The 24,504-nt window shown below is 38.4% G+C and overlaps 1 protein-coding gene across 2 annotated transcripts in view; it reads right to left on the bottom strand.

The window, feature by feature from the left end:
• Positions 1 to 24,504, bottom strand: part of CARMIL1 (capping protein regulator and myosin 1 linker 1) — a 193,410-nt gene that overhangs the window by 51,006 nt on the left and 117,900 nt on the right. For both annotated transcript variants that reach the window (XM_082280169.1, XM_082280168.1), the window contains exons 17-25: positions 22,325 to 22,394; positions 17,976 to 18,057; positions 16,567 to 16,666; positions 16,425 to 16,479; positions 10,961 to 11,133; positions 8,597 to 8,665; positions 4,150 to 4,243; positions 1,906 to 2,004; positions 60 to 188 (exon numbers count right to left, since the gene is read on the bottom strand). In XM_082280169.1, coding sequence (XP_082136295.1) covers positions 60 to 188; positions 1,906 to 2,004; positions 4,150 to 4,243; positions 8,597 to 8,665; positions 10,961 to 11,133; positions 16,425 to 16,479; positions 16,567 to 16,666; positions 17,976 to 18,057; positions 22,325 to 22,394 — 871 coding nt within the window. The remainder of the gene's footprint in view (positions 1 to 59; positions 189 to 1,905; positions 2,005 to 4,149; positions 4,244 to 8,596; positions 8,666 to 10,960; positions 11,134 to 16,424; positions 16,480 to 16,566; positions 16,667 to 17,975; positions 18,058 to 22,324; positions 22,395 to 24,504) is intronic.

Raw genomic sequence — 24,504 nt, forward strand, 5'->3', positions numbered from 1 at the left:
AAGCTGCAAGCACACACAGAACTGCTCTCAGCATTACCAGTGTGCTGGGAAAGGCTTACTGTTTTGGAGTTCTTAGCATCCCGCATCAGCCGTTCTGCACATTTGACATCCTCCTGTACAGCATCCACACCACAGTTTCTTAGAGAGTTGAGATGATCTTGCACTTTTACACATATTCTGTCAATCATCTACTTGAACAAAAGAAATACATAAGATAAAACATCAGAACAAACACAACCTTAATCCAGTCCAGGTAGAAAATCAACAGCAGCATGAGATTTGCAGTGACAACACAACAATCTGGAAAAGCATGATAAGACCTTGGAAGTATGTCACTACTATTGAAGGAAAGAACTACATCTCATAAAGACACCCCCAAACATTGCAAAAATAAATAAAACTTTACCATCAGGAAAAATAAATGCTGTGGAATATTTCCCCCACTGTTACCTCCAGGGTAACTGCAAATAATCAACAAGCTATCCTATTTAAGTGTTACTAGTGTTACTCTGGTTTTTGGATTAAATTTAATGCTGAAAATGTTGTTGATATACTTAAGACTAAGGTCTAAAGGTCTCTGAATTGTTAAGAAGTTCAGACAGTAAAAGAAAGCTCTCTCACTATCCATTCAACAAACACTAACAGCGATTTCTCCAGTCTGAGCAAAATGCAACTGTGCAGGCTTCTGCAGTATTCTTTCAAAATGTAAATATTCCTAGTTGCAAGGGAATTAAAACTATCAAAGCAGAAGTTTCCATCAGACATTTCACAGTGGGATAAATTGAACTTAATCTGTACCCGCAAGACAATTCATTCAACACGCTGCAAATGCAGGGCAGGTGGTATATCTGTATCTTACAAGACAAACCACTAAGAATGCCTGTCACACAGTCAGCTTTGATTAAGATATATAAGGCAGGGAGACATAGAGTTAAAAGTCTTTATCAGCCCACTTAGCATACATTAGAACCAGCTATCTGACATTTTGAAGCAACATCTGAGTGCACGCATCATCATATAAAGGCTGCAGCTCCCGCATCTGATATCATTAGCAATGAGAACTGAAATAATTTCACAGCATGCCCCTTTCTGGATCCACATGACTCCTTCTCTTCAAAGGGTTTTGGGTGGGTGTTTTTTTTAACAAGTACAGAAAGCTAATTAATTATTAGACAGTAGAAATTCTCATTGGGACATCTGGACAGAAAAAAACCTACACTCTGGGAATAATAATGCAATTCTATAATACTAGAGAGTCTTTTCCAGCTCTCTTTTAAAACTGTTTTTAAAAGTTATCCTTATTGTACACAATTTAATATAGAAATTAGTAATTTTATTTCAAAATAACAATAAATTACATTTCCTGGAACTTGATGTGTATGTGGTGATGGAGAAAAGCACAACTAAAACCAACAAGCTATAAAAAAGACTAAACTTATTTCATACAGAGATTATTAACTTGGGGGGGGGGGAAGTGGCATTGGAACAGACAAATTACTAGAATGAAACAACTGCTCTTGCAGTTTTCAGTGCCAGTATACCTCCATATACCATTTTCTCTCGCAAGAGAGAGGTTAGACTACAATTTCAGGTTCCAGTAATGAAACACTGTCCCATTAAATTTTAATAACACAGGGAAAGCACAAGCAAACCAAACTGTTCCTGGTCTCAACAGTAGTTTACTTGGTAATAGCCTGAGTCTTTCTCCACACTGTACTGCTGTATAGAAGACCTCCATCTTGCAAATGCTTTCCTTCCAAATATATTGTCATTGATGATAATAATTATTTCTTGGGAAACACTATAACCCACGAGGCACACCTTTAAAGTACTCAGAATGAGACAGAACGTCCTCCCCAGGCAGACTGTAGGCACTGAGAAGTCCAGTAAGTAATAAATTCTCACCTGCTGAGTGGTGCTAGTGACAATGCCTTGCTGCAGCCGATATGCCTGCTCCTGTAGGTATTTCCTGGTCTCATGGTTACGAAGCAAGTAGTTTTCTATCTACAAAAACCCAGAAAAAAAGCCAGATTAGGAAACTGATTTGACTCTTCACGTTGTAATTTGCTTTCAATTTTGCTGCCGTCTCAGAATTGGGGACTGACAAGAAAAACTGCCTAATTATTTGGTTATCATCTGCAAACTTTATTTTGTGTGTCTCAGTGCTTAATAACCACATTGGCAAATATTAATTCACTCACGAACTAGTGAAACATGGTTAAATATTGTGCTTTTGCCAGTGTTTTCTGAAAGAATCTTCTATTTAGAACAATACAGCAAATTATGCTGACAAAGGATTAGATCGTGGTTTGAGAAATATTTGAAGGGAATCTTAACTGTTAGGTGTTGTAGAGATCATGATGGCTCATTAATTTCTTTTAGATGTCTTTGGCCTGCTGCAAAGACACAGATTTGAATAGCAGTATGTCTGAAGAGAAGATAATCTATCTGTAAGTGTCTAAGTGATAATGCAGCCTTAGTTCACACCTTAGTTAAGGCTAGGGAGTACAGAAGTCCTCTTCAAAGACAACTGATTCCTACTTACAGCCCACCACAATTGCCACCAGAAGTAAGCACCTACCATCCTCCAGCTTCATGGCACAAAGAGTAACCCCCTAAACCTGCTCTATCAAACTTAGTGAAGCCAAAAAAACTATTAGCAAACTGCTTATGGTTCATCAAAAGTGATGGATCTGGTCTGAAAGAGACAGGGGAGAAAAGGATGGGTGGAGTGGCCAACACGTTGTGAGGCAGAGATCAGTGGGGATGGTCACATCTAACACGGCAGCAGCAAGAACTCCAATATCTGACCATACCCCAGAGTAAAGCCCTGGCTTTATCCAGTTTGCCCTCCCCAAGCAAAGTGTGCTGCAGAGACAGTGGAGGTCGGGACAGTGGCTGCTGTGTCCATCAGTCAGCCAGGGCAGCTGTCCCAGCACCAAGCACGACAGCTCAGTCCATGCAGGCAGGCTCCCATCCCTACCTGCTGGGAATCAGCTGTGTTCACAGCACCACTCCTGACACCGGTACCTTTTCTGGGAGGGAACTCCCTTGTGTTGTGCAAAGAAAGCCTGAACCACACATGTTAAAACAAACTCAGAGTCTAACAGTTTTAGCAACTTTGATATGAATAAAAGGAAACACTCTTTGTACATAGCACCTAATTAACACACACAATTTAAATCCCCATGGCCAGAAGCTTCACAGTATTTTTTTCAGAAATGCACCTATGAGTCTAGATATGAACCTAGCCAACTATATTAAATGAGATGTAAGAAATATGTCCATCCCCCATGAATTAGATTTTGACAAGCAGAATTTAGATCATTGCATCAAAGAAAAAAGTACTAACTACCAGCACTTCCCCCTGTGATACTCAAATTACTGAAAATAAGGATCATAGACATTTGCTTTTTAATCACAGTTATCTGTAAGAACTATTTATAAGGTTTTTATGGCCTTACTTTGGCTGAAGGAAAACTACTCATTAAAGAGATGTGAAATGTATGCTTCCTGATTGAGCAGGAGGCTCGTTTGGAGCTCACAAGATTTACCATATTAAAACTCAGCTGGGAGTTTTATAACTCATGCAAGTAGAGCAGCTACAGATACTGTCAACACCTTCTCATCCAAAAGAACATGCTGGTGCAGTTGCTTACTTAGGACAACACAGTGTGCAAATTTTATATGTACAATATAAAACACAGGCAGTAAATGTTTTCATCCTTCCTCAAATTAAAGAGCATCCTTTGTTTTGTATGGAGCTGACTGCACTTTTTATGCCGATATAAAAAACACGCACCACTAATTCTAAACATTTGGTAATACCCACAAGCACATATGTAACAGACATGCATTTTCTAACTCTCCCTTTCATAGTCAGGCACACAGCAGTACCAGGTCTAGCTTGCACTTTTTTAGTTATGACACTTTGACGCTACACCATTGCATTCCATCAGCCTTCACTCCCAGCATTGTTTGGAACAAAAAGCTCTTGCAGCACTTGATCACCACGTGTATGTCTATGCAAAGCAAACAATCCTTGAATCCAGCAGAGAATACTTATTCAGCCAAGCTTGAAGTCTCAGTCCCTTAAAAGTACTTATTTTTGCTGGTTTTATTTCTGTTAACTGGTGGCATATGCAATACCTTTTGCAGCGCCTCTTCTGTTTTCTCAGGGTTTGTTTTGAGTGCTTGGGAAGCATCATTCATTGGTATAGGCATGAATCTCAATGTATAATTCCTAAAGAAAAAAACATTGACAGTGAAAGTTAATCTAATTACTGTATCTCTTTATAATCACTGTATCTCTTTATGAAGAATAACCTAGAAGGGAGAAATAAAGTGCATCTAGCTTGTCTGTGGAAGGTACTAAATGTATTTTTCACATTTTTAAGTGGAATAGTTGGAAGCATGCATGCTCTTTTTTGATGTTAATTCTTCTTTGGCACTAGACAGAGGGGCAGATTTTGAAAAGCAGTTACATGATCAGCGCCCAGTGGCTGCTGATTAAAGGCTTAGCTACCCTCTGTACCTCTGTGCACAAGGTTAGATTTTTTTCCTGTATCTAAACAGAACAGGGAGCATCAGTGCCTGCTGGCAACTGTATCAGATCTAAGACTAAATGGAAATATTCAGTAATAGACAGATAGCAACTAAGAGACTGAGTTTTAGAAATTTACTATTTAATAACTTCTTGTGTTTACAACAATTTGAAGACACTTGCTGAATTTTTAATAAAAAGCTGACAAAACAAGCATAGCATCTCCACATCGCTTTATGCAAACAATTGTTCCCTGTTTTACTTATTTGCTTGAAAAAATATTTCTGCAGCTTTGTCCATCTGCTGTAATAAGAGATTAAAGACAGGAATTTGATCTTGAGTCAAAATTACATTTGAACTCTGAGAACATAAACTATCATGACACAGTTATACTTAAAATGCTTCCTCTCTACAGTGGTATGTCCACACAATTTCACACTTGAATAAATGGGGGAAAAAAAAAAGAGCAGGAAGTTCTTAAAACCTGGAAAGGAAAGTATTCTTTCTATTTTCAATTAATCCTTTATTTCCTGCAAACATCTCTTTCTTCTCCCTCTGCAAACATCCCACTAACCATCTGTTCCTATTCCATCCAGAGCTACATAAACACATTTGGAACCCTCTATTTTTGAGCACTTCAAAGTTGGCAATTTCAATTGAGTCACCACCATTGATGACAGTAGACCACTCCTCACTAAATGTATTAACTCCAACAGCAGACACCTTAAACAGTGTGAAACTCCAAGATTCTTTCACTTCTTCCCCCACCATGCTTGGTCACATGCAACACCATTCTCTGAAGGGCAGTGGCCTCCTGAACTGCAAACACACTGATTCCTCATCGACACTACCCAACATTTTACTTCAAATGATAATGGAAGACTTTTATATTCCTTCCTTAATGCAAACATGGTGATGCATAGCTGCCAGTGGCAGGCAGTCAAGGTCCTTGTCCTTCCACAGTGTTCAACTGTCTACTGCATCACAGTCAGAAAATTAACTCTTCTTTTTAGTCGTCTCATCCTTCAAAAGAACATTGCAAACATATACAGACCCTGTTATGTGTCCTCATGTAATACTAACCAGTGCATAAATGGCTGTCCACCACCATGGGGAGAATTTTTAAATGTCAGAGATACTGAGCTCAAAGACAGGTAATTACAGAGCTTGCCAACTGCCTGACAGGTGGGCTATTTATTGAGTTAAAACAAAAAAAGAAGGTAGATTTCTAAGGATCTCTGCAGCTGTTTGACATTTAATACACACCATTCACTGAAATCTGTAATTAACAGCTCTCATGCTAGCAGTTACATGCTAAATTCAATTTAGTCAAAGGCTTAGTGTGCCCTCCCCCACACACATGGACACATAGAGCGGGAGGAGGGCAAACGGAAAGTAAGGAGATTTCATGGACACGTAATCACAGAGGCAAAATTTTAGACCACTACCCTAAGGAAGGAAGGAGATCATCTGTACTTGGTTTGCTTTCAAACAGTATTATTTTCATCTAAGAATTAACCAGCCCTTAGGGGGAAAAGATCAAGAATTTAAAACTCGCTTTTCAACTTTATCTTTACACTTTGTTTTCTCTTTTTCCTTGAAGTCTAAAATACTCCCCCATTTTTCTTTTCATTAACACTCCACTTGTCTCTTGTAAAGGAGTACATTTTGCTACAAACTCAATAATCCAGTAATTTCCTAACACCTCAATATTCTCAACAAACTACCTATATTTAAAGGATGTTAAGTTTCAGAGAAGTGCTCAAAGACTGGAAAGGATGTCCCAAAGGATGTCCCAAAAACCTCTCCTTCTACATGCAGCATGTGTGACCACAGTTCTGCCTTCCATCACATTATTTCCCGTGTAGTAACTTCTGATCCACACACTACCTATGCTCTCTGCTGTAGTGGAGAGTTTACTGACTAGTTTTTTTTAAAACAGGAATAAGATCATCTGTTTTCCAGGTCAGGGTGTGTGAATTTCACGTCACTGCTAAGGGAAGAATTCACAGCCCTCTAACAAACCCCAGCATTTCTCATCAGATATTAGGACTTCAGCTTTTTCTTCAGTCCATATAGAAAAAAATATCTTTCAGAAATGAACATGAGACAATGCTGTGCAGTCCTGTGACAGAGGGGGCTCTAGGCTGCAAATCACATACTTATCTTCATATTAAAATTACAGAGATACAAGACCCTGCTTAATGGCTGAATAGGATGCCCACTGTTCTCAAATGTTCTCCTGTACTGACACCTGTAAGGGACTCTGCAGAAAATCTTTTCAGCACCTCGTATCACCTGTCTGGGACACCCCTGGGGCAAAATCTGCCAAGAGCCGTGCTCCTGGAACTCCCTTGCAGGAATAACATTTTCACACAACTGTAAACAGATGAAGAAAAGCTGGGAGAAGGGGAAAGAAAAAATCTTCTGATTACTTCAGCCTGTTTTAAAGTCTGTTACAATCCCTCACTAATCCCCTCAGCCTCCTGCCCATACTACTAAAGTCTATCTTTCTTCTTTGCTTTGTGATTTGGTAGATGGCTACTTTTCTTAAGATTGAAATAACACATAGAATACATATCCTCAAGCATCTTCAGTATATTTCATTCTATTTGGAGCAATGGTTCTTTCCCACAGAATATTGATGCTTTCAGGTATTTTTAGGAAACATATGGTGAAGAATGTTCTCAAAATGTCTTCAAGATGGATTGTTTACAGCCTAATTGTTTTCAGCCAGTACTGACAGTCCCTCTCTTCATGTTTAAACCTTTGTTGCTTGTGGTTTAGTTTGTGATGTTATCAATGTTTTTGACAATTTAAAAATGTTTAAGGCAATGTAAAATGACCTCAGCTTCCAAGCTGAATAAATGAGAGGTCATCCCAAAAAAGCACAGTGTCACATAATTATCTGCAGCATTTCAGGGTGTTTTTGTTTAGATTATTTGCCTTTGCCTCAGGATTTCCCCCCTCTTCTCTATTTACTCATCCGAACACTTTGGAACAGAGAAATAAAGCTGATGCTAACCAGAAAACAAGTGTAATTCTTTTTCTACCAGACTTCCCCATGCTATTGCTCTCTAATAGAGAAATGTCTGCAAATTGACAAATAAGCTTTGCAAATTATTATTCACTACTATCAATGGCATCACTGCAAGATGATTTGCTTAATTATACATCATTTACCTGATTTCCTGCATCAGTGCAACTGAATTCATTTCAAAACCAAGTATATGAACTACAAGAGTTCCATACAACAAGTAAACTTATAAGCTCTAGCCTCATGACCCCTTCAAGGGTTAAAATGCTCCCTTACAAGATATCTCCTCTAGAAACTAGCAATTGTAGGTTACATTTGCCTTCTAAAGAGAGACTTTGCTCCTATCCGAGGGTTTTAATGATGTGAAACAACTTCAACTCCTGCTTAATTTAAATCTCTAATTCTTCTCTCTTAAGAACAGTAATAATAACATATAAAGAAATGTGATGGAGATGGAGAGAGATGAAAGCAATTTAACATCTATCACTGGTAATGGCTGCATCTGTGAGTAAATTCATGGAAGCAAAATGACCCAGACCACAGCAACTACAAAGAAAAACTGCAGTTCCTGAGATCATCACTATTAGTTTCAACTTGCCTGGGGAAAGAAAAAAAGTCAGACCATAAAGGCCCACTTCAGTAATTTTCTGTTATTATGTACAGCTTCATTCACTAGAATAGAATTAGTGAATGCAGAATTCACTAGAATTCTCCATGCTATCAACACAAGAGAATGAAGAGAAGGGAAAATATTACCAAATTCAGAATTTTAACACTAAGAGCAGAACTCAAGGACCTTAATGCTGATAGCAGAGTATGGATGAAAGAGCCACAGAGCCTCTTCCCATCCTTTTGAAGGATGTGAAGTCATGAATTTTCCTTTAGATTAAACATCCTGATGCTTAAAATTGAGAGTACTCAGCATCTTCAAGATCATATAGACTGCAGTGAGAACTGCAGCTGCTCCTTCAGGATCTTTGGCCTCTTCATCAGACATTCATTTGCGTGAGACTTACTTTTCCAGTGCCACAGCTATGTCCTGGAAGCCCTGCGCAGTGATGTTATTCTTGTCCCATATGACAGTTCTGAGAGATGGTGGGAAGACGAAAGAAAAATGTAAGTTAAACAAGAACCACCAAATAAATCTATATTGAAACTTTGCATATTGAAATAACACACTGCTGAATATTCAAAATTGCAGAAGGCAGCGCTTTAAAAACTTGTCTTCAGTTATACGCTAAATCCTTGAAATGACAGCAATTATGGACAAAGATACAAAATCCAGTTTCCCTTACTTTAAAGGGGACTTTACTGTATTTTCCATCATCAACATAAATACCTTACTTTTCTAAAACACAATTAATAGAAAGATTTGGACACAAATTCCTGCTTTTTTGAGGTATAGCATCAAAACCAAAGTTCAAATGTTTGCCTTGCAAGCCCATACTGAAAAACCAGAAAATTTTAGTAACTGATCAATCTCTGTTCCACGTAGTCTATTTAAAACATTCATGCTGATCAGAGGTCAAAATTTGCAGAGTATTACACATCCAACCCTGCTCTAGGCTCATCACACTGCTCCTATGATTCCACATGCAATGAAAGTAGCCGCCAATATAAGCCATTAGGTTAGGTGCATAAATTGTAGCTCTTTTGAATACACAATAATGGTAAGAGTGATCAAGCCTTCCCCCTCCTTCCCCAATTCAGACCACTCAAGCAGACTGCCTGGCAATTTGCAAACACATGTTCAAAGATCTCATTAGTAGTCAGAAGAGACAGGCAAGCAGATAAATCTTGCTTCTGCTAAAGCACCAGTTGTAGCTGCTCTTAAAAAAAAAAAAAAAAAAGGCACAAAACCAAACAAAGATTTCTGGTGTTTAAAAGAGAAAAAAAAAGATACGTGGCATGCTTTCACAAGTATTGACATCCTTCTGTTGTTGCAAAATTATCCCTTCATTTTTTAGATGGCAAGATGAAGTAAGAAAGAGAGGAAGAGAGATTCTACACTCATTCTGCAAACATCAGGTATGCTTAGGGTCAAGTCTTGAATATTTTTGCCATTGGAAAGTGTGTTTATATTTCTACCTGGGTGTCATTTTATAACATTTTTGGCAGAGCCAGTTACCATTGCATTATTCAGTTTGCAATCACACCACAGACTGTGGTGACATTATATCAACTGTGACATTCAGCATACTGTGAAACACTTCAGTCTGCCATCCTGAAATGTATCAAGGCTTTATTTCTTCAGATATTGTGGTCATTTCAGGTTAATACATTCACTAAACCTAAGACATCCCTCCAGTGTTTTCTTGACATTTTTAATATTCAGTTTGGGCATAGCAACACAAAGGCCAAACAATCCCTGCTTCTGAACAAAATAGCCAAGACTGTTTGGGGGAATGTCTAATCCTTCAGGGAACAAATACTTGGAGACCAAGCAAGAAGTGGTTTCTTTACACTGACAGTACACTGAGGAAGGTTCACCTGCACAGTCTGACGAGGAGGAGGGAGGATTATCTTTCTTGATGAGGGTGACATATTTAGAGGTCCCCATCCAGATTTATGCTGATTGAAGGTTTTACTGTTTGTGAAACACATGCTGGATAGAAAAAATGTGATACTCTCAAGCCATCAGTGCCAGACATGCTAAAAAGCAGTGAAGTTGTTGGGCAGATGAAGTTGCAGAGAAGATACGCCAAGGTCCATCAACACAGTAGGAGGGGAAGAAAGGAAGGATGGATGGTCCATGCTGCTATTCATTCTGAATTCCACATGCTCTTAGTTCAACAAACTGACACTCCAGAAGACAAAGAATAATTTACTTCAGTCTCCTACCCAAGTATCAGAATTTTCTCTGCTGGGATGGCCTCCAGTAAGAAAGAGAGAGCAGAACAGAAGAGAGTAGCTAAGCACTAGAATTGAGTCTCCGAGGATACTGTGGAATCTTGGTACTTTCAGGTCTTCAAAACCTGCCTGGACAAGTCCCTGAGCAACATCATACAGCTTTAAAGCTGGCCCAGCTTCGAGAAGGACATTGAATTTAATCAGAGCTCTGTAACAATGTAATTTTTTTCTGTCTTTTTAGAAAATGTAAAAGTCTTTTGGTTCCAACAGGGGGCCTTTCTGTTCAAGATTAGAAAATTTTCCCCAGTTTCAGTTAAGGAAATGTTTTTGAAGGGACAACTTGCTTCTCTTGTTTTTCTGTTGTTATTTTCTTCTCTTTTAAGAAAAAAAGGATGAGAATCCTTCCAAATAAAGACACTCTGAAGTGGCTGTACCTAGAAAGGTTCTGAAGAGAAACAGCTTGAGAATAAGTCAACAACTTCAGTATTGTTAAACCATTCTACTGTTAACTGCAAGTACGTTTCCCTTACCTGAGTTTGGTGTTTATCTGTAGGGCTTTTGCCAGCATCTTTGCTCCCATATCTCCCATGGCATTTCCACTAATATCCACTTTTGTGAGAGAAGTATTGCTGCCCAAGGCATTAATAATGATGGTGACCTCAGTCTTCAGCTTGGAATCTGCGAGGGACAATGACTGTAGAGGCTGTGGATCATAGAAAAGGCACTGATAACAGAAACTGATAATGCACTCATTCCTCAAACATCAACTAAAAGAAGTTACAAGTTTCCCAGGCTGTTGGGGACAGCGGTAAACATCAGAGAGTTCTTTCTGTGTTTGCTGCAGATCCTACAACACATGGTAAATTAGGAGTAACAACTAACAGCACAGGTGTCAAACACATACACACACACGCAGATTAAGTTGCAACACCCTGTGAAAAAATTATTTTCAAGTGGCAGTGTCTCCAACATCCTGAGTCTTACTAAGTACAGAATACAGTGGGAACCTCAGAAGAGGCCAGATAACAACAACAAGCTTCACTAGACAACTTCAAGTGTCCAGTGGGTTTTGCTTACCCAGCATCCCCCATTTTCAGTGAGAAATAAAAGTATCTACCACTCCCTTTCTCTCTCTCAAACTGAGAGATTTGCCTAAGGGCAAATTACAGTCCAAGGCTTTGTTAAAACATAAACAGTTTCCTTAAAGTGTTTTATTATTGTTACTTCAACTTCAGGAGTGATTTTGTGTATCTGTTCCTTCAACAAAGGGCATGGACTTTTGGAGGAAAGAGAAAACTGTAGCAGGTCTGAAATTGAAAGCAGTATTGAGTATCTATTACAATGAGTAAGTCAATAGATATTATTCACAATGGTGTTTTGACATTTATAACTACAATATTTTTCAGTAACTTTATTCTTTTATGCAGCATATTAAGCTGAAACTACCTTGTTTGGCTCCAGCAAGTCACACTCCAAGCCTTAAAAAACCTTTTCTAAAAATGCCCATATTTCCTCCATTCTCAATGTCCCCAACACTCAACAGCAGAAGCTCGAGAACTAGTCCATCTATCCCCATCCCTTGCAGAGATGCTACAGCTCCTAAAATTGTCATTTGTCTTCGATAATGAATGAGGACTCCACAAAACACTTCCCTTGCTCAAGTGCGAGTCCATGCAGAGGAGTGTATCATCATTATACACCCACTCAGGCACATATTGGAGGATGAACCTTTGGAGCCTAAAATCTCCAAATTGACAGCATAGGAAAATCAATATCTCATAATAATGAGCCACAGCACTCATGTTAGATCCTGAAGTTTAGATTAATGAAAATAAGCCAACCAAACCGTGCACACCTTTGAGGGTCCAAGGTGCTTGCATCATACCTGCCATACAATGGGATCCTACCCTCTGGACACCACTGGATTACAGTGATAACCAAAAAGCTTGCAACAATAAGAAATGCACTTACAAATGAGGAAAAGCATAAAAATTTGCAAGCACAGCAGGCTTATAATTAAAAAGTCTAACAACAACACAAGCCACATGCTGGTTTTATTTTAAATGGAAGTTATTAAATTACTATGTTAATGCCCTTAATCTGTGTTTTCCCATTTTGTTGCACAATGTGAAGAGAACAGTGTAAAGAATTACTAAGAATTTAAAAGAAATATTAACATAAAGAATGTTAACATCACATTTAGAATGGCACTTCAGAGCTCTTGACAGAAGTCATAGAAGCCCTTTTGCTGACAGATTCATGGTAAAGCAGCACCACTCAGCACTCAGAGAAATCAGCAATAAAATTGTGAATGTGACATTGCTTGTTTCTCATGTGTCACTTAAGAAATGGGCATTGGAGTAACTGAGCTGCAGGTGACCCCTCCCACATAATTTTTCTAAATCTCAAATATCCTCCCAGGAAACTTCTTGCATTCCAACACCCTAACAAAACAGTATATGACTGAAAATACTTCTATACTGTGTTCTGTAATGATTGACAGCTATGCACCATCTAAATATTCATTAAATTATCTGATCATTACATCAAAACTCCCAATCAAACAACAACAAACAAACAAAAAGAAACACCAAAACCAAATCCTCCACAAATATGGGCAATATTGTACCAACACTTAATTCTTTCAACAACTTAATAGCTTTAGCTAGGTATTGAGAAAACAGAAGTCGAAGGAGCACTTTCAGTGTCCCTGCTACAGAAAACAGGTACTTCGCCAATACACAGAAGATGCCTTAACACATCCTTTTTAAAGAAGAGGAATTCTCAAAGTACAAATACAGAATTAGAAATTCTATGATTTTATTCATTGATTCTGTCATACTTCTGCTGGAAAAAAAGCAAGAATTAAATCAAGCTAAATTTGTTTTTCCTAAGAACAAAAATGCTGTAAAAATCCTCAAAAAGCCAATTCTGCACCAAACACTGAACTAACAACTAAAGATATTCATCATTTTAGAAATTCACTGCACCTGTGCAGGAGTGATTACCACTCTGAGTAATGATAATGTGTACCAGCAGCGTAACATCATTTTTTGCAACAAGAAAAGAAATGGCACAGTAAGAATACATTATAAAAGTCTGCACAGTATAGCACCTACTTGAATAGAAAATACATGAAAACAACCCAAAAAATGCATCTAAATATTACATTCTTGTTTATATAAAACACCTGGGAAATTCTGCTATGTAGATTACTACTACTGCTTTTAAATTGTGCAGAATTACTTTTGCGCATCACTCGGTTTTAACAGTCACAGAACCAAGCCACTGATTGTTTAAGTCATTTTACTCATGACTCACATTAACACAGCAACAGAGCTATTTAAAGTGTGCATAAATACATGAAGAAGCATTTAGAAATGGATGCTTTAGATTAAAGCCTCTTGCTTCAGCTTCCCATGCAGACAATGCGTGGTCCCTAAACTGCGCAGCGTGCTCTGGGCAACATCACACCCTGGTCTCTCCAACTGCATCTTAACTTTTAGTGTCCTGTAGCAGCAAATGCATACTATTGGTAGAAGGAGGACCACCCCATTTAAGATTCAAAACCAAACTGAAATAGCTAGAAACTTAAAATAATTTTCTAAGCCTCAAGGTACAGTATGAACAACCCTAGGCAGCTTTCTGCAACACATTCTTCCCACAGTGCTACAATGTCTATCCTCAACTCTTTAGCTGCTAGGAGATGGCTCACGCTGGTTTTAGCATTTGATGAGATAGAAAGAAACAAGATTCCTTCACTGAAGAGGAATCACAAGAGAAAAGAACATGGAGAAAGAGGAGGCAGGGTAACCCCAAAAGGATCACATGCTGTATCCCAAATGTTAATGTGTGACAAGAAGGACAGACAGTTACTTTAAGTACCTAAATAAAATAAATTTTTGGTGAATTATTTCATTGTAACACTGTTTGAAAACAGGATGAGAATATGTTGTGTAGGTTAGGTCAGGAAAACATGGTGGCTAAGAATTACAGGTGTCCATCTAAGAGCTGAATTGTGTAAAAGGCATAAAGTGGAACAACAACTGATGTCACCCACAGGCTGAAAAGAAAAGGAATGCAAGAAGTGGAAGCCAATGATGCAAAGGAGGGAAAGCTGCAAGAATGATACACACAAAATTTAGCAGCTACTTTTTCCTGTGACCTGGAGTCTTCAAAAACAGAAGCCAGGAAAGATAAACAGAAGGTTGTAACACTTTAAATAGAGATAATAAGGTGAAAGTTGAAAATTTTGTCCTTAAGAACAGCTAGTATGATAAGGATAGTCATAAAATAGGGGAAAAAATACAACAGCATGTTTGAGAAGATCATTTGGGTACTGAAAGGACACAGAGTGCATTGAAGAGGTGTTTTAGGATGTGGTCTGATGGGAAGAAATATTCACCTGAAATAGAACAAAGGAATAAAGGAAATAGAAAACATAATAAATTACATTTGCTTGTGATTCAGTTCTTTAGGACAGCTGTGAAAGGATGAGCACGAGAAACAGGGCAGGACAGAGACAAATGTCCACAGAGAAGAAGCGGGTGCTGTGCGATTCAATGATACCCCTCAGTACAGTATCAAAAGGAAAAGGAGAGAAGGGGGAGGCAGTCCTGCAGCATTCCCTTTAGAGATAGAGTAGAAGGAGGCAGTCACACAAAACAAAAAGGCTAGTTTGGTACAAAAAGTAATACAGAATTTACCAACACATTGCTTGGCACAGCCCTATATGGAACTTGTGCAAACAAGGACTTTTATTAAGGTGCTTTCATTACAGGCATTACCTCAATTAGAATCAGCTTTGGTATCTGTATGCAGAACTTCACCACATCACACCGACATCCCATGTTTTAAAGAATAAAATGTGGAGGAAGGCACAGGATCAAGAAACACCAGTACCACTAATCCCGTTTTAGAGGACAGACAGAGCATAGAGGACTAGTTTAATAAGTCACTTCAAATACAATTAAGAACTAAGAAAAGGCGAACATGGAATATGAGTCTAATGACCTTGCAAGGAAAGAGGCATCGGAAATCCTGGTTAAAACTGCCAGGACACAGACACAGATGGGAGGAGAAAATAGCCAAGCAGTTAATATGGAGAGGATGAACTTGGAGGTGAGACACTAAAGACAACAGGAAATAGCAGGTGATCAGACAACTTGAGTCTACAGTCGGCTGTCTCTGGAGAATGAGGAAAGCTTGCTTGGTACTTGCACAGGAAATTAAGGAGTAAGAAAGGACTAAGAGTAGATAAATAAAGATGGACAAGCATGAGAGTAACAGAGCATCTTAAGATCCCCTTCTAACCAAAACTAGGATGCCAAGAACAGGCAAGAACACAAATCCAACCACAAAAGTCTTTCAGACTCACAAAAGAGTGTAAAATTCAAGAAAGTGGGCAAGCATCCCAGCGAAGCACCCTGAAAAGGTTTTATGAAATTGCTCCCATGACTAACATACTAAGAGAAGTAAAAAACAGCACAGTGAATGGTTTATTTGTATCTTTTGAAGAAGGAAGGAGTTCTGAGAGATCACTGCAGTGACCTTGCATTTTGTCAAGAAAAGAAAAGTTAATGCCCAAGAACAGCTATCAGGAAATAGTGCATTCTAGAAATTACAAAAAAACCATTGTTATTGAGAACACTAACGTTGTAATCTCTTATCAGGACACAAAAGTTCTGAAAATTTATGGCTACAGGGCTGTATAATTTAGACCTAAAGTAACTAGGTTATACACATCCAACCATTTGTAATGAATATTTTTCAACAACCACAGATCCTAAGACCATCCTCAGAAAATGTTCACCTATATGCTACAAATTAATCCAAATTACAATTTGAAAAAAAAAACAAATCCAAAATGTTGGATGTGTCTGTGCAGGATTGGGATCAAATCTTATGCAGTTAATTAACACAGTGAAAAAATGATCAGAAATAGACTGCGAAGGTACAAATACACATGATGATAGTAGGCAGAAAGATACTCACTGAATCCTCGTCTTGAATCATCTGAACTAAATTATCAAGTACTGGAGTGAGATTTCTGAGGGAAGAAAAGTCAGGAAGATGATGAAATCAGCAGCTTCTCCTAATCCATTCTCTTGTTATTTAAAAGAAAGAAAATCCTTACTTGGATTTCATGTTGTTAAAGTTTTTGCCTAATGCCAAGTGTCTTATCGATCGGTTTTTACTAAGCCAGACTACAAGGGTTGAGAGGTCAGATTCTAGGCCTGTAAAGAATCAGATTAGATTAGGAATTAAAACACATTTTCACAAAAGACCGAGACTAGGTCCAATTATTAACACTATATTCATTCAAATAATTGTATCAGTGCACTAATTTCCAAAATATGCAGAAAAGTTTCCATTCTTCTACCTTTCAATCTTTTTCTCATTAGTGCCTCTGCTATTCTATGAGAATGAATACTTTCTCTAAAATAAACCCTTTAAATCTCCGTGCTAATCAGCTATAAAAGGCACCTCTCAGAAACACAGAAATCAGTCCCTTATCCACAGTCCAATCACCCAAGCGTAGTTCATCGCACTGTCAGGCAGAGTTTGAAGTTCCTCTGAGAATTCTGAAACAATGCTAATCAGTATTTAGTCTTAGTAGAGCTGTGTACCAACAACATTTCAAAGCCTTCAAAAGCCTGTAAAAAAGGCTAACATAACAGACAATTAATAAAATTACCTGAAAAACAAGCCAAATTTTATTCTATGCCTGAGTAAAAAAACGCAAACCAAACCTTGCTTTAGTATTCCCAAGCTAGTGATGTATTTGAGGAATCCACTAGCTAGATTACAATGATTTAGAATTCAGAGTCACAGGATAATTTAGATTTCAAATATCTATCCTTATTTATAAAAAGAAATCTTTTTGCATAACTGGGTTGGGTCAATAGCTCTCAAAGCTTTCCACTTATCAATCCATCCCACCTTTCTCGGGCATTCCACTGTACTGGGAATCTGTTTCTGAAATACTCCTGCATTTGGCTGATAGAGGGGCAAACACAGCAGGTGCTCTTCCAGTTCATACACCTACACTTTGAATCTGCAAGATGAGAAGCCAGCTCATATTCCCAGGAATATCTGTGCTAGGAAGCACAGAGACTCCAAAGCAGAAATAGTCAAAGACTTTTCCAAAGACTCAAGCAGGCCTTTTCTGACCTGAAGCTGTTCGCTCTTTGCTCCAAATTTTCCCCCTCAGCTTCATTCTGTACAAGACCTTTCACTTTGTTCTTTGACTACACTTCCAATTCTCATTCAGCTTCTCATCCACTCATACTTAAGCCCCATTTCCTCTGGATCTAATATGAGCTTGGTGCCATTATTTTATCCTGCTGTGTTACACTGATTTGAAACAACAAACTTTTGAGGGTACAGTTAAGTCTTTCAACGTTTCTTAGTAAGAGGTCTTGGTCTGAGACATTTCCATAACCAACATGGCCAATAATCATAAAGCAAGAGCAACCATCCTTGAGCTGAAAAAAAAGCATTTCTTGACTTGCACAACCCTCCATTCCTGATCCGTGTACTTACCATTGTCTGAAATATCTAGGCTGGTGATATTGTGTATTTCTGCTATGCATCCTTCCAAGACTTGTGCACCTCCAGATCTTAACTAGAGACAAAATATCATCCATTTTTGCAAACTAGTTATGGTTTCAAGATCACACAGAAGACAGTGGTAGGAGGTTTGTGAATACAGAAGGCACTAGCAGCAGCAAAAACAACAGCAACAGAAGAAGTTATAGACATCAAAAAGACAGCCTATGCACACATTCCTACTGTTCTCATCCTTACCCCTGGTATTTGCACATAAATGAGAAAAGGGACTCTCTTTCCTTTCTCTTGAAAGTACCCCTCAGCTGTTAAATCAGGAAAATACTTAAAGGGTTAAACACAGCAAGTCCTTTAGCACTTGTGCTGGGCAGTGCCTGCAGGATTTGGGTGTGCATTCTCTACATGAACAGCCCAGGACATTTCTAGTGTCCGGTGATTAAAAAAAAAAAATAAACTTAGACCAGTCTATCAGCTTGCAACACTGTCACCCTTGAACTCCACTGCAGCCAGGCCTTACAGTGAGCATCTTCTTCCAGCTCTCAGCACAATGCTAAGGTGCCCATTTCAAAGATAAGTGGGGGGGATAAAAAAAAAAAATTAATTTAATTAGGCTTCCCTGTCTCTGAAAAGAAAAATTCAAATAATCCAATTGTAAAACGGCCATAAAAGACCATAAACAAGAGAAAGCAGTAGTATAGTTATTCTTAATTTAAGAAACAGCAGTAAAAGAAAAAAATTGCAACAATAACAAAAATGCCCGGCTGCAAAGTATCAATTATGATATTATTAATCTGAAATATTACATAACTATAAAAGAAGTGTTAGGATTTAATGAAAAAACAATGAAATGGTCTAGGGGAAAACATCAACATTAAGAATTAAAGTTACAAAAACTTACACACTTATTTGCTAATGCTACTGAATTAATGCAACTTTTTCTTTTTTCCAAAGGAGCAAAGCATTTTCTTATTTCTTGCAGCTATGCACATTTATATAAGGTGCATTTCACTTTATAAACATGCCCCAGGACAAGACTTTAGCTAAAGAGGGAAAAAATTCTATGGAAATTTTAATTTTCCATTTTCCATTTGCCCATTATTTGCTTCAAAAAGAATGGCAAGCTTTTTCAAACCCTTTCAAAGCTTTCTCACCTCCTGTGCATAAAAACTGTGTAGTATTTTACTTCGTTGACTTACTTGGGTAAATATCCCAAATCAACCTGCTGATATTTCTGTGGACCATCAACCTTTATCAATGCTATAATTAAAGAACCAGAAATGCTTTCTAGAAGCATTTGTCAAAAAATACTTGATTTGGCACTTTTTTGAAAGTTTGAGGTATGTGATGATTAACAAACAACTGAATAACTTGACCTGAGTATTTGGAGAATGGTGGCCAAAGATAACATCTAAATCATAAATCACATCTGGACTGTAAGAAGTACAGAACGTAAGGCATCTTTCCCCCCTTTCCATAAATTAGTGCCTGACTATCCTTCACCTCATCCTCTCAATAAGTAGTCATATTACAGGCTGTACTCGGGCCAGAAGTGCTGCAGATTTAACTCAACTTTATTTTTGTAAGAGCATTTATAGCATTTGCTGTGTGAAAGCCAAAATCCTTCAGTTTTGCTTTATGCTGCTCTCTCAGTGTGGCCCAGCACAAGACAACCATTTTACACAGAGTGTCACATCTACTATGACAGGATCTATGGAAGTGGCAGATCATATGTGGAATTGGATTGGCTGTTGGTAGGGTAAAGTTCTATCCACCAAAATTATACTCACAATAGAATCCAAGTGCTTATGCTATATATACTTTGAGGCCTGAAGTAGACAATTTTTCAGGAGTAGCTTTCAATCTTGTACCAGACAACTCTACATTCAAAATTTTAAATATATAGACACTTCATGAGCACAAATGGTGATATCTATTTAATCTGAGAGTGATGACAAAAGCTTCACTTTTAGGATCACAATTTGCTGCAACTGTGTTAAAATATTATGCATATATATATATACACACACATATATGTGTATAAAAGCAGAGTTTAATTGAAGTGCTGCTTATCAATGTGGACTGTGATACTGACAAAAAGACCCTCTGCAACACCTCCTATATGACATACTTCTGAGACTACAAAGAAAAGCCCTTTTTCAGAAAATGAGGAATAACCCTTCGACAATTAAAAATGCCAAGTGTGTTCAAAGCTATGAGGTACCAATATGGGAAGGGCAAACAAAGCTGCTTACTGATTTAACAATTAAGGTAAAGCATGGAGGGTACTTACACAGTGACCAAGCTAAGGGAAGCAGAAGGGAAAAGAGTGAAATATATCAGTGCTGAGCAGGTAGAAATAAAAATGTAATTTTCATAGTAAAAATAATCAAAAAACCAACCAAACAAGCAATAGAAGATGATTAAGCTTGGAGGCAATATACCAGAAAATTATGGGAGCAAATGAAAAATGGTGGGAGAGGGAAGGAACATAGATTTATCCTTCCATACTTGAGTACAGCTTGCCTGATGTAGGAAAGAAGAGGGCAAAGCTGAAGCATCAGCTTTCTAGCCCCCTAGTAGTGTGTGCTTGCAGGAACTGGGAGTAGTGGTCACTGGCTCCAAGCTTCCCACCACTCTCTTTCTGGGTACAGATTACCCTGCCCAGATCCCAGAGGGTCAGGGAGAGGTGGAGCAGGATCCTGAGGTGCTCTCCCAGCTGCTGGCACATCAACTTCCCTGCTGGTGGAAGCATAACTTCTTTCCAAAGCACATGAGAATGGATAAAGCTCAGTGATGTGAAAAAAAATGTTAAGGGAAGGATCTAAGGAAGTGCTGTCAGTTTGGAGGGACCGGCTACAGGAATGCAATGCTGAGTTGGGCAGGATTCTTTCCTTTCCGTCACAAGAGTAAGCCACAACCACATGTGCTTTGGTGTCCAAAAAACCTAATCACCCCTTGAAGGGCCCTGTCACATCCCATCTTGGGTGTTATTTCATGAAAGGATAATGTTTTCTCTCCTGTCAGCACCTGTTGACCTACATGCTAATTTATACTCTCATTACTTATATTTGTGTTTTATTGATTTATTCATTTAAGGCTATGATCATAGGACTTCATTTTTATTACGTTAATTACTCCCCCCTTTTCCTTCCTTCCTCTGAAAGATAAATTATCATCCATCTGATCCCTCTACTCAAAAGTCAGAGGCATGTGTACTTGACTTGAAAGCTTTTCTATTTTGAATTCACATGTAGTGCTCTTTAAAGTAATAATATTTTCCAAAAAGTCTAAAATACCAAAACAAACTATGAAATGCATTCACAATGATTTGGTTTTTTCTTCATAAGGAAATCTGTGCACATTTCAGAAGCAAGTGACCAGGAACCTAAGGCAAGGATTACTGCACTTCAACATGGTTATCAATATTGCAGGTTTTCTTTTCTGCCTGAAGGGAAACCACTGTATTTGTAGGCACTTTTAGAACACTTAATACTCAGATGGCCTTGGAAATATCTAACAAATGAGAAGCTTTCTTTGCAGCTTAAAAAACAGGGAAGTCAGAGAAGGCCTGAGCCTAAACTGGTCCATGTTGGTTTTGGCAAGAATACACCACACAGTTCTCTACTTTGCCTCAAGTGGCTCCCCAGGGTTGTGTTTGATCTTTTCCCATATGCTATAACCACACAGGAATCACCCTGCAAGAGTATGGGCAGTCCTGAGAAACAGAGTGCACAGCAAAGCACAGAGAAGCAAGAGGAGGCAAGATAAGGCAAATAAATTGCCATGAATGTTATTCTTGAGGTCACTTTCACAGTGCTTCTTATGTTAATAACTCTTACCAAAGTTCCGTATTGGCCTGAATTGATTAATTGATTAGGAAAGCGGAATTCTTCCTAAGGTTAAAAAGCAAATCTGCAGAAGAGGAAGCATGTCATGGGTTCTGATGGAAGACAATTGAACCACAGACATGCCCTTCAGGGCCTGCAGCTTCCTTTGAGCCATTCAAATTTGGGCACCTTCGAAAATCCTGCTGCTACTCGCAGCACTGGAGAGCAGAAGCTGCCAAGCATCCAACAGGCTGGCTCAGTGTGTAGCACAGCTGCACTGCAAGGAGGGCTTTGCCAATCAGGTGCTTTGAACCTCTGTGCTCATTATTTAGGATGCTGTAACACACATCCTAACTTTTACCATAACTGCTCCTCCGAGTTCTACCTTTCCCACAACTTTTGACTACAGAGCAAGAGTATCTTGCCCAGTGGATTTGACAGGAACACTAAAGCCACGTCGTTGCATATTTTGAACACATCCTGGTAAATATTCCTTACCTCACAGCTACTGAGGTCTAAAGACACCTCCTTCAGATTGTGATTGCAAGCCAGGCCTAATAAAAGCGCTCTGAAAAAGATCAATTTTAGAACAGTTTAAAAAAAAAAAAAAAGGGCAACTTTACATCATCATCTAAGTGATCACAGGTTAATACACCTATAATGCAAAGAATCATTTCAAAATGACACCAGCTAAGCAGTTATTTCTTAAATGACAATGGCAGCACAAGCCTGCCACACTCAGAACACTCCAGGAGCTTCAAAAACTGCAGGGATGCGAGGCTAATGAAGAAATTCTGAAGCTAATGCACCATCACCATTTAATAACATGCATCAGAGATGAATTTTCTTCAACATTTGCTTTCAAAGAGCATCAAATGATTATAAATGGGGTGTTCTGTCATACAACCATACAAACGCTCTGATTTTCCAAAAATCCAGGAAAAAATCAGGTTTTTAAAATATGCAAGATGCCATGCAGCCAGCCATTTCAGCCAGGCACAGTGCCTGTAACACTCAAAGGCTGGAGCATGTTCCAGTATCACGCAATTCCCCACTTCCACAACCCAATACGTATTTACGGATTTCAAAATGGTATTCCTATACAATGGTATCCTTTGTCTTTAGGCAGAATGGCAGACACATGCAGTAACGACTAATCATGGTTTTTATAAATCCACTAAAATGTCTTATAGAACTTTGTTTCCACATCTAAAAGTTAGTGTTAGTATCACACTTGTGTTAATACTGTAAAATCAGAAAGCACAACAGCATGTATAATAGAGAAGGAACAAACAAAATCTGTGTATACCTTCTAGTATCTCCAGAATAGACTCAGCTTTGAATTAATAATTCAACAGAGAAACAGAAGGACTTCCTTCTCCAACTTCATTTCAGCCAAAAGCAGCTAACCAAGGGACTGAGGCATGGAGATAAAAAACAATCCCTTCTGATGAGCCATTTGTCTACACACTTGCTATGCAAGTAGTGTGTCAAAGCTACATTTGAAACATGTGTGCCCTGGGAAAGTTTTTAATTTAAATCTATTTGTATCTTCTGTCCTGCAGGTATAATCAGACCTTCCCTATTAACAAAGGCAAATGTCTTGTCCCTATTTACTTAAGCTATTAATATACAGACTTGGGGGGAAAAAAAAAAGTGAAAGTTCTGCAACAGTTCTCACAAATTTTTAGATGATCTTGTCTATCTTTCTTACCCAGACATGTTTTTATTCAGTCAGTCTGGCTGCTGGTAACTTTGCAAAGAGCTTCCTAAACATTTCGAGGAAATAAAAAAATACAATGCAAGCATAAAAAAATGCAGATTAAAAAAAGAGACACAGTGCCACTCTAGTTGTACACTTTTTGCAGGAAGAAAAAAAAAAGGTTAGTTTTTTTCCCTAACTTCTTCCTTATAAATTCATCTAAGAAAATCCCCTTATTTCTCAATTCTTTGTCATGAAAAAAATCACCAGCATTCCAAGGGACTGAAGCCAGACATATTATACTTACACTTGGCTACTAGGTTTAAATCACACACATGGCAACACATGGAGAGGTCTTGTCAACTGTGCATGATTCAGAAAGCAAGAACTGGCCTTGTAATTAGCATTTGCATGAGAAGCATATCAGCAACTAGTCTTGTTATAGCACTGACAGATCAAAATGCAATTTTTGGCAATGTCTGTAAAATTCAACAAAAATGCCAACTTACACTTCAACAAGGACAAGAGTACAAACTGCCTCACTCAGTAAAAAAACAGGGTGAAAAAAAAGAGTGAGCTGTAATGGAACATTAACATTAACCTATGTACAAGGTATACCCTTCCCCCACCCACTACGTGGCATCTGCATAGGACAGTTTTATCAGCAAACCTACTCCCTGAAAGGCTTGACTTACACTGTACAGGCAAGTTCATGTCCTTCACACACTGCACTGATTAACCAGTATCTCTAAACTCACCGAGTTAGCACACGCAATTAAACATATCACGACTGTTGAGCTAAAGGAAGCTGATAAAGAAATCAAATAACAATTAATCAGGGGGATTTGGAATTCAGGGTGTCAGGTATCTCCACGTTATCTTTTCTTTTCTCTAGGCAGGCTTGATTTTGAATCACACATCCAGCTTGGTGACCTCTGGTTCATGGACACAAACCAGGAACTTCTCTCCTTTGCCA

This window comes from Coloeus monedula (genome assembly GCF_965178545.1).
Source record: "Coloeus monedula genome assembly, chromosome: 1".
Lineage (NCBI taxonomy): Eukaryota > Metazoa > Chordata > Aves > Passeriformes > Corvidae > Coloeus > Coloeus monedula.